This window comes from Rhinolophus hipposideros, assembly GCF_964194185.1.
Source record: "Rhinolophus hipposideros genome assembly, chromosome: 22".
Taxonomy (NCBI): domain Eukaryota; kingdom Metazoa; phylum Chordata; class Mammalia; order Chiroptera; family Rhinolophidae; genus Rhinolophus; species Rhinolophus hipposideros.
Window position 1 is genome coordinate 9,514,388 of NC_138068.1, and position 10,162 is coordinate 9,524,549.

General features: G+C 54.3%; 1 protein-coding gene across 1 annotated transcript; it reads left to right on the top strand.

The window, feature by feature from the left end:
- SPATA2 (spermatogenesis associated 2) lies at window positions 1-8,792 on the top strand. The gene is made up of 3 exons (XM_081034360.1): window positions 1-153; window positions 5,439-5,880; window positions 6,816-8,792. The coding sequence occupies exons 2-3, from the start codon at window positions 5,545-5,547 to the stop codon at window positions 8,040-8,042; spliced, it is 1,563 nt and encodes a 520-aa protein (XP_080890486.1). The 5' UTR covers window positions 1-153; window positions 5,439-5,544; the 3' UTR covers window positions 8,043-8,792.
- Window positions 8,793-10,162: the final 1,370 nt, after the last annotated feature.

A 10,162-nucleotide genomic window follows, 5' to 3' on the forward strand; every position in this document is an offset into this window, starting at 1 on the left:
GGAGTGTTTCCGGGTCGCCGCTGGCTCGGGAGTACTGGTCTCGGTCCTCTACAGCCGGCTGGAGCGGGGGAGCCCAGCCGGGCTCGGCTCTGGCGGCCGCCGCGGCTCCTTCTTGCTACCCTCGGCCGGGGCGTCTTCCGCTGCAGTGCCGAGGTGAGTGTGGGCGGCCGCGGGCGGAACGGCCTCTGGGGCTTCCCCGGGTGGAGGGGGCGCCCGACGCGGCGGGGCTCGGCGGCTGGGGAGCGGGGTCTCCTCGGGCCGTCCGGGAGGACTGGCGGGCTCGCATTTTCGGCGCCCCGGGGTCCCAGCTTGCCCTCTGGAGCCCTCCTCCCCCAAGGACTGCCTCGCAGACACCTAGGACCGGCCATAGGTGGTTCAGGGCAGCTCAGGAGGAACACCCCCTTTTCGGAGACTGACCAAGCAGGAGGACGCCCCGATGCCATCGAGAGGCAGTTAGCACATCGTGGTCCCCAGCCCCGCTCTTGGCGGCAGACCTGGGTTTGTACTCGCGGTGTGACCTTGGACAAGTCATTTCATCTGGTGAGCCTCAGTTGTCTAATCAGTTAGTTAGATGGCGTGAAGCCGCTTGCTAGGACCGTAGTGGGGGCCAAGCGAGAGAACGCGTGTCGAGTCCAGGCTCTGGCACACAGCAGCCGTGCCGTAAGTGATAGCTTCTGTTAGTTCATTCCCAGCGCCGTGGGGAGTGCCCGAGTTTGGGTCCAGGGTGTTTCTCACACCTGACGTGGCCCTCGGAGGCTGTGGGAATCACCGGGCAGGGAATAGCCGCTAGCTTCTGTCCCCCGCGGGGAGGGAAAACTGCTTCGTGCAGAGCCCCTCGGAGAGGCAGCCGCCGCCAGGGAAGCCCAATTGCAGCACCGCCGAGGTTATTTTCAGAGGTTTGGAAGGCCTATCTCTGCATTTCTCCGGAATCTGGTTGGGGGGCGGGGACCCTCTGGTGTTTCACAGCCCGTGCAAGGTGCCTTGATTGTGTCTCCGGAGCCTGGGGCTTGGAATGAGTGCAAAGGAGTGGGGTGCGGGGGTGGAGGGGGCTGAACTGCTCCCCGCCCCCCCCCGTCCCCCCTCCCCGCTGCTGTTTGGGGGCTGAAGGAACTCGGAGCCCGCTGCAGCTAGACCGGGGATCTGTAAACCTGTGGACTGGGGCAGTGCTGGGACCAAAATAGCTCCTGCCTGTGCAGGGAGGGGGCGCCTTCAGATGCTGCTTGGGGAACATTTCTGCTTGAATGGGCCAGCTGAGGTAAAGCCAAGCCAATGCTTTGCTACCCAGAATCATGTCAGTTCCATTCAGTGGGGTTTTAAACAGATACAGCTTTCCTCTGAGGTGTTTAAAGAAATTGTTAAAAAGCCACCCCCTCCCTGAGTGCAATATCTATCTCTTCATCGATTTACTTTGGAAAGGGGGCCCAGATTGTGGGTGCGGGAAGTGCTGACCAGGCCTGTTGGCTCTGGGCACGTGCCTGACTCCGTTAGGAATGTTCACAGTGCCATTTTTTTCCTGCCCGACTGGCACGTCTTGGCTTTCCAGTCCTTGGGTTGCCTGGAGAAATTAACAGCTCTGTCACTGAGCTGTCTGGTCTCCTGTAAGCACGCTGTGTTTGCAGTGAGCGTGTTTGGGTTCTTGCAGAGTACTGGGAATAAATTGCTGGTTCTGTGCTCTGAAAAGACACCAGCTATGACCAGCTATAATGCAGCCTGTATTCTCAGAAAATGTATTCAGGACGGATGATGTCAGCTGCTTCACCACTGGCCGGTCTCTGGCCAGCTTCTTTCCTTGGCCCTTGAGCTTACATCATAGAGCTTTGTGGCTCTTCCAGCCTCATTTTGTGTGGGAAGATGTGAATTTTGCTATTACAGGAATTTTTGGAACTTAACTCTGCTCATGGGGCCTCCTAGCTTAGCTGAGCCCTTTCGAGTAGAGCTGTCCAGCAGATACAGCAGGGCAGCTTTGCTTAAAAGCAGCGCAGCCCAGAGCTTGAGTCAGGGTTTTGGCATCAGACCAAGGTTCAGATCTCAGATCCACTTTTTCCTAACCTTGTGACTTTGGACCTCTGCGAGCCTCAGTTTCCTCTGTACACTTGAGACTGTTGTGTTGATTTCATTGATTTTCATCGAGCCTCAGCAGAGGGCCCTGTACTAAAGTACTAATCCCTCCGTGAATGGTACTAACTGTAACAATAAATGAGTGAGATAAATGGGAAAAAGCACAGACCTCAGGGCCGGCCAACCCAAGTTCAAATTGCAGTTCTGACTCTTTGAAGCTCTGTTGGGCAGGTTAACGACCGAGCCTTGGTTTTCTGTTAGTGTTGTGAGGATTAAATGGGATGATGGAGTTGAAATGGAAAGCCCAATGCTTAGCACATGGACCTCAATAATTGTTAGTTTCCTTCTCTTTCCTTAATTATCTTTTAGCATTCATTTTCTTTCACCTGTCTAGGTTGATTCAAGATTCTTTTTGGATAGGTTTCCCATCCTTGACTTTAGGATTTTGAACACCAACTGGGCTGTTTGGATCCCTTCCCCTTGTTTATTGTTTGCCAGCAACAAACAAGGATGTGGACTGTGGTTTGATTACAGAGTGGCAGCCGCTGAGCTGGAGGGTGGCTGACTTTGTAAAAAAAAAAAAAAAAGTCAGTCTCCATGGGGCTCGAGGGTGATTTCCTTGGCGCAAACTCACAACAGTGTTTAGGAGGCTTGATGGCCTTCTGTGTCAATTGTTTTCAGGTGTATCAAAAAATAGTCCTTGCGGGCCAGAGGCAGGATGGAAGCCTCGCTTAGAGAAATACAACGTGGTAAATGCGTGTGGGTTTTTCTTAGCAAGGACAGTGATGTCTTCTCCCAGGCTGCAATATGGTTTTATTTTTTAAGAGAACATACGTGCTTTGATGCTAGACAGTAAGCTCTTTCAACTAGAATTGAGGGAAGGGTTATGTCTTCTCAACTGTCCCTTACTGCTCTTACCACCCCATACCCCCCAGTGCACCCAGTCCAGGGCCTGGCACAAAGTAGATGGTGCATACATACTTGTGAACCTGGGTGGGAATCGTGGGGCGGTGGGAGGAACACAGATGCCAAGTCACAAGGCCAGGCTTGGAATCCCCCTTTTACTAACCCTGAGCTACTTAGAGCATGTCATGGAGCCTCTGTTCCTTCTCTCTCTCTCTCTCTCTCTCTCTCTGTCTCTCTCTCTCCTCTCTCTCTCTCTCTCTCATCAGCCAGGATTCTTGGGGGAGCTAAATGAGAAACTAAAGGAGTGGCGTCATGAAGCTTACATCCTTTGCATCGTTCATTTCACTTGTTGTATGAAATGCCTACTAAGGGCCGGGCTCTGTGGTAGGTAGGCATCGTGGTGAACGAAACAGATGTAGTCCTCGCCTTTGGGGAGCGCACTGTGTAATGGGGGGGAGACAAAGAGAGGAAGCCAGTAAATTAATAATGTTGATAGTTTTAGATGGTGATTACCCCAGGATCACTGGATAGGGAGGGACAGAAGGTGGGAGTTACTGGGCTGGGGCTGTCAGGGAGGGCCGCTGAGGGATGGCATTTGGGCTGAGGCCTGAAGGGGGTGAGCCAGCAGTGGGAAGAATCAGGAAGAACATGCAGAAGGAGCAACGTGTGCGAAGGTGCTGAGATGGAAATGAGCTTGGCGTGTCTGAGGAACAGACAGAAAGAAAGGTCCATGTGGGTGGCGCTTACAGGGAAGGGACAGACTGCTATGAGGTGAGCAGCGGTCTGACCATGTCGAGCCTTCGTGCCTCATTGAAAGGTGGTTGATTTTGTTGACCTCAGGATAGTTGCCAGGCATGTAGGCCTGTAGGACTTCCTGAGCTGAACTCACATCTGCTCAAGGACTGCGCAGGTCCGTCCCATCCCACTGCAGCTTCTTTGTCGGTCCCTTGCCATCCCCCACTGCCAGCAGGAGCCTGCTACAGTCAGTTAGCAGGCACTTAGGAAGCACATACCCTGTCCCCGTGCTGTGGTTACCTTACTGAGTAATGGGGTCAGGGTCCCCGCAGCCATGCGCCTGTGGTCAGGACAGGCGAGTGAAAATGCAGTCAGATGTTTGTCCCGCTGTCCTCTTCCCTTCCCGAGAGTGCTTGGTGGGGGCGGGGCTAGCATCCTCAGACACCAGGAATGGCTGCTTGTCTACCAAGGGCTTCCCAGAGCCAGCACTCTGGGAAGAGCTTTGCCTGCTGATAGCAGACCATCTTCCACCAACTAGGTACTATTATTAACCCCCATTTTCCGATGAGAAGACTGAAGCCCAGAGAGGTGAGTTATCCCCAGTACCCCAGAGGTGCAGGCAGCCTGGCTTCGGAATCGGTGTGTCGCCCCTGTGCTTTGTTGTCTGCCCTCCTGGTAACATCCTTCCCATTGTGAAGCCCATTGGCTCCCGCTGCCCGCACTGTGGCGTCAGAATACCGCCGGATCTGTATATGTCCTAGTAACGGGTGGCCACGCAGACAGCGAGAGTATATAAATCCTCTGTGTCCCAGCTCGGAACCTCCGATCTTCTCCCAGCGGAACTGTAACCTGCTCTTAAGGCGAAGGGGAATGCAGGCCATCAGAGGTGAATAAAAGCACTCTGCAGGGGCCAGCCGCCAGCGTGGTCTCTTTCCAACCACAAATACATCATGTCCCTCTTCCCCGGGCTTTGAACTCCTCAGGCAGGTGCTTCACCCTTGTGAACATGCTCTCTGAGGCCTTGGGGGCGGGATGCTGCCGCGCCTGTGCTTCATCTCGGCTCGCTCCCCTCCTCTCATGGCTTCAGCCCCCCTGCAGGCTGCTTCGTGTTCACAGCCAAGCTCCTTCCTGCCTTCGGAAGGCAGGGTGTGGTGGGGAAGGGCATGGACTTTGGAGCCAGACTGCCAGGGCTCTGATCTCGGCTTCTGAAGAGTTCTGTAACTTTCGGCAAGTTTCTTACGGTCTCTGTGTTTCAGTTTTAACATCTGTAGGTGGGGATAACACAGTCCCTATCTCGTAAGGTTTGAGACGCAGGAAGGCTTTAGTACGGTAAGCACCTGGCGCGTAGTAAGCACTCGGTTCTTATCTCCCCGCTGAGGCCTCGTGTTACACCCTCGCCCCACCTCTTTGCCTGGCACACTCCTCATGCTTCAGGTCTCACTGTCACTGTCTTGGGTCTTTTGAAAATGCTTCTCCCCACAAAAGCAGGTTAGGTGCCCCAGCCATATTTTTCACTTGTGAGCTCAACAACGTCAGGGACCTTACCCGTCTCGTGTCCACGATGACCTTGCACATAGTACACGTTCAGTAAATGTGGTGAGTGAATGAGCAGAACGGGGCCCAGGGCTGGAGGTGCTTGCGTACCTCAGGCCAGTTCTGCGTTCTGTTTGGCCTGGCAGCCACAGCTGCTGTGTGGACCATTTCCAGGGATGATGTGCTGCTTGCTCTCCCCCTTCCAGAGCACTCCGCTGGTCCAGGTGCGCATGATGGCAGAGCTTTTAGCAATGGCCCTGCTTCTGCCCCACGAGCCGTGGAGGAGATAAGGTGCCCCTGTCCCTGGATCGGATGGGGAAGCCCAGTTCAATGGATACAAAATACAAGGATGACTTATTTCGGAAGTATGTGCAGTTCCATGAGGGCCAAGTGGACACCACCCCCGGCAAGCAGCGGCCTGGCAGTGATGAGTCCCTGCGGGTGGCGGCCTCCACCTTGCTCAGCCTGCACAAGGTGGACCCCTTGTACCGGTTCCGGCTGATCCAGTTCTACGAGGTGGTGGAGAGCTCCCTGCGCACGCTGAGCGCCTCCAGCCTGCGGGCTCTGCACTGTGCCTTCAGCGTGCTGGAGACGGTGGGCGTCAACCTCTTCCTCTACCCATGGAAGAAGGAATTCAGAAGCATCAAGGTAAGGTCTAAGCAGGCGCCTCCACATTGGTCTCCCTTCTGCTTTCTTGCCCCTTCCGGTCCCTCTCGAGAAGGCTCGTGCCTGTCTGATCTCATCCCTTCCCTGCCCGTACACTCGCCCATGCTCCCCACCTCCTGTGAGATAATGACCACAATTACCCCCAGGACTCCCCACCTTGCCTGCCTGTCCGTGTAGTCTCTTAACTGGGTCCCCGCCCCTGGCAGCTCACATCTGCAACTGGGAGGGTGGAAAGGCAGGCAGCCCCCTGGTGGTGCAGGGCCTTGGAACGGGTTAGAGGACTTGGATTTTTCCTACGTGGGCTGGAAGCGAGGCAGTGCCGGCATCCGTTCACATGTGAAGAGAATCCTTCTGGCTGGTTTGGGCAGTGGACTATCGAGGGACAAGAGGAGGGCGGGGAGAGCAGTTAGGAGGCTGCCTCACATGTCTGGGCATAGCACAGAGGAGGAGTGAGGAGGCTGGATTTGAGAGAGAATTCGGAACCATTCTGAAGGCAGCGATCGCTCAGGAGGGTTCCCATCGAGCCAGGCTCTTAAGCCTGACATATTTCTTCAGACCTTCGTAGAAATGCCAGAAAGGAATATTCTCAGTGCTCATCAGGCTCCAGCCTCTGATCCGATCCCTTCTTTATCGAGTTTGCCCTCCTCCTCCCCATAGGGAGCAGAACTGCTGCGCCCCACGTAGAAAGCTAATGGCTTTGTTCCCTGTGCTTAAGAAAGGAGCGATGTGTCATTTCCCTCACCAGTAGCTGAGCTACTGCCTTCTGTAGTGAGAAGCTGTGAGATCATTCCGTTCCCTTTCTGCTTTTCCCGCGCTCCAGCTCAGACTTGGATGTACTGGGCTTTGAGGCAGCCTTTCTTGTGTCTCAGAGAGACAGTTCCGCCTCTTTTTCTGACCCTCCCCCCTCCCCATTCTAGACCTACACGGGCCCCTTCGTTTACTATGTCAAGTCCACGTTACTGGAAGAGGACATCCGAACCATCCTGAATTACATGGGCTATGTGCCCGAGTTGGGGACTGCATACAAGCTCAAGGAATTCGTGGAGACCATTCAGGTGAAAATGGTCTCCTTTGAACTCTTTCTGGCCAAGGTGGAGTGTGAGCAGATGCTGGAAATCCACTCACATGTCAAGGACAAGGGCTATTCTGAGCTGGACGTGGTGAACGAGCGCAAGAGCAGTGCCGAGGACGTGCGTGGCTGCTCGGACGCCCTGCGGCGGCGGGCTGAGGGCCGGGAGCATCTCACAGCCTCGATGGCCCGTGTGGCTCTCCAGAAGTCGGCCAGCGAGCGGGCAGCCAAGGACTACTACAAGCCACGCGTGACCAAGCCCTCGAGGTCCGTGGATGCCTACGACAGCTACTGGGAGAGCCGGAAGCCACCCCTGAAGACCTCGTTGAGCCTGCGGAAGGAGCCCGTGGCCGCAGACGTGGGGGACGACCTCAAGGACGAGATCATCCGCCCGTCCGCCTCTCTCCTGACCATGTCCAGCTCCCCCCATGGCAGCCCAGATGATCTTCCATCCTCCTCCCCCAGCAATGGCCTTGGCCTGCTGCGCGGCACGTACTTCTCCACTCAGGATGACGTGGATCTGTACACAGACGCGGAAGCCAGGGCCACGTACCGCAGGCAGGATGCCCTGCGGCCGGACGTGTGGCTGGTCAGAAACGATTCCCACCCCGTCTACCACAAGCGCTCACCCCCCGCCAAAGAGTCCGCCCTATCCAAGTGCCAAAACTGCGGCCTGTCCTGCAGTTCCTCCATCTGCCAGCGCTGCGACAGCCTGCTCGCCTGTTCCCCGGCCTCCAAGGCCAGCGCCTTCCCCAGCAAGGCCCCCGCCCACGACAGCCTGGCCCAAGGATCGGCTCTGAGGGAGAAGTATGCAGGCCACGCCCAGGGCCTCGACCGGCTGGCGCATCTCCACCCAAAACCCAAGCCCTCGGCCACAGCCAGCTCCCGCTGTGGCTTCTGTAATCGCCCAGGTGCCACCAACACCTGCACCCAGTGTTCAAAAGTTTCCTGCGATGCCTGCCTCGCGGCCTATCATTACGACCCCTGCTGCAAAAAGAGTGAGCTGCACAAGTTCATGCCCAACACCCAGCTGAACTACAAGTCGGCCCCGTACTCCCATCTGGTATACAGATAGACTGGACCTTGCACCTCCCTGCTCCAAGGGCTACACCACTGACCTTTCTGGTTTCATGGGGAAGAAGTGTTCATGCGTTCATCTGGGAAGCAGAAACCTGACTTGACCATGTCGCCGCCAGGGATTGTGGGTCGGCTGCACCACCGGGGAGTTCACTTAGTGACTCAGTTATTTCAACCGATGGCTGCTTTGTCACCTGAGAAGGGAGAGGGTGGCACTTCCGTTCAGATTCATTTTTGCTAATCTCTCCACTCCCTCTTCCGTTGGTTTTTGTTATTTTAAAAGAGGATTTCTAGCTCTGGGACTCTTGCCAACCTCCCCCTCCCACCGCCAAGCCACCTTGGACTAGGAAGGGCCCTCCAGGTCACCTGCACATGCCCACCTGGGGCAGCGAGCTTGAGGCCTGTTGGCTTGTGAAATGAGCCCTCCTGCCACACTGGGCCTCTTCCAGTGGCTCAGCCCTTCGCTGCCTGCGCCCCAAATACAAGGAACCCTTCCTGGACTCCCTGGCCCTGACTCCCCCGCTCTCCAGGTTTCACAGGTGAACTGAGTCCAGTACGAGCTGAAGGTCATCACGTTGCCACCACTGCTCAGCTCAGCCCATGTTTGTAAACTTTGCCCCAGCGCATTGAAGTGTGGACCTTCCACAGCAGGTCTGACTTCCCCCTTTCTGTTGTTTGCACACGCCCCTCTTACTGTACTGTAAATAGATATTTTTGAGATTTATTTTTAAATAAATATTCAACTTGCTGTGTGTTTCAAAGTGGTTAAAGACATTATGTAGCTATTTATAAAAATGCCCCGAGTCCTTTAGTCTTCCAGGGGAGGGGCTCGTGCCCTCCCATGTCGTGGCCTCCACTCGCCCCAGCCCCAGGGTAGAGCGGAGAGTGTGGGGGCAGAGGATCTGCGTTGGTGGAGAGCCACTGTCTTCCCTACAATAAATCTATACACCTACCTCCAGCGTGCACTTCGGGGGTTACAGACTGTGATAACCTCGCGACGAGTCAGGAACCTCAGCTGTGGACCCACAGCCCGGTGTTTGCCACTTGCCAAGTGTGGACCTTGCACTCCAAACTTCCTGAGTCTCGTTTCAGAAGGAAACTCATTCGGGATTCCCATCTCAATCCTCTTCTCTTCGCCTGTTTCCGGGACTCTGCAGCATTTGCGATCTTTTTGCACTAAAGGTGGGCAGGAGTTGGCGTGTGCCCATCAGACAGATGTCGCCTGAGATTCTCAGCTGAGCCTAAGCGCTTCCAAACCCGAAGGCCCCCATGACTCCTCATGTGAATGACTGAGCCCTGGATTTTCCTTTTGGGGTGCAGAGCAGGAGTGGGGCAAGAGTTTGAAAATAAAACTGCTTCCTTGTGAACTAATAATATATTTTAGCCATAAGTGTTTGCGATGTACAGAATGTTACAGGAATTTACATGCGGCAGGTTTTCCGGTCGGTGGAAGGAAGTATTCAGCTCTTGAACAAATTGAAATCTAGCTGAATCCTGAGGCCACTGTGAGTTTGTTGATGTTCTTCCAACTCAGTTGAGTGATTTTAAGGTTTTTCAAATCTTCTATGGCTCTTTTTTTATATATCAAGTAGATTCCTGTAGATATCCAACGTGTATGTAAAGAGAAATTTCAACTGACTTTATTACTGAGACCACCCCATTCTGGGCATTCATCTTTCATGTTCTTCCTTTTCACATTTCAGAAGTGTCAATGCCTGTCCCTCCTGAGAGCTCTAGTTTTCTAGCTTTCCCTTTCCAGATCGCTCCAGCACTATTGTAACCCTTTTAACCAACTGTGATGCCACGTAACTTATACATAGTGGACGAAAGCAGGAACGACTGACTCGTCCTAGGAGAGAGTCCAGTGTACGTATCATCAAGGAAATACCGTGTCATGGGCTGGAAAAGGAAGTGCTCTGACCATGCTCCTCCTCGGTGTGTATCGTACTGTATGAGGTTGCTGTGACTGAGATAAATATATGCTAATTTAAAAGTGAAGATGTTTTGCATTTGATTTCTACCAAGAGTTGAAATGTTGAGAGATGATTTAAAAAATTATAATAAAGTGTCTTCCATTATTAAATAAAGTGTTTGTGGTTTTATGTCCACCTTCCTGCT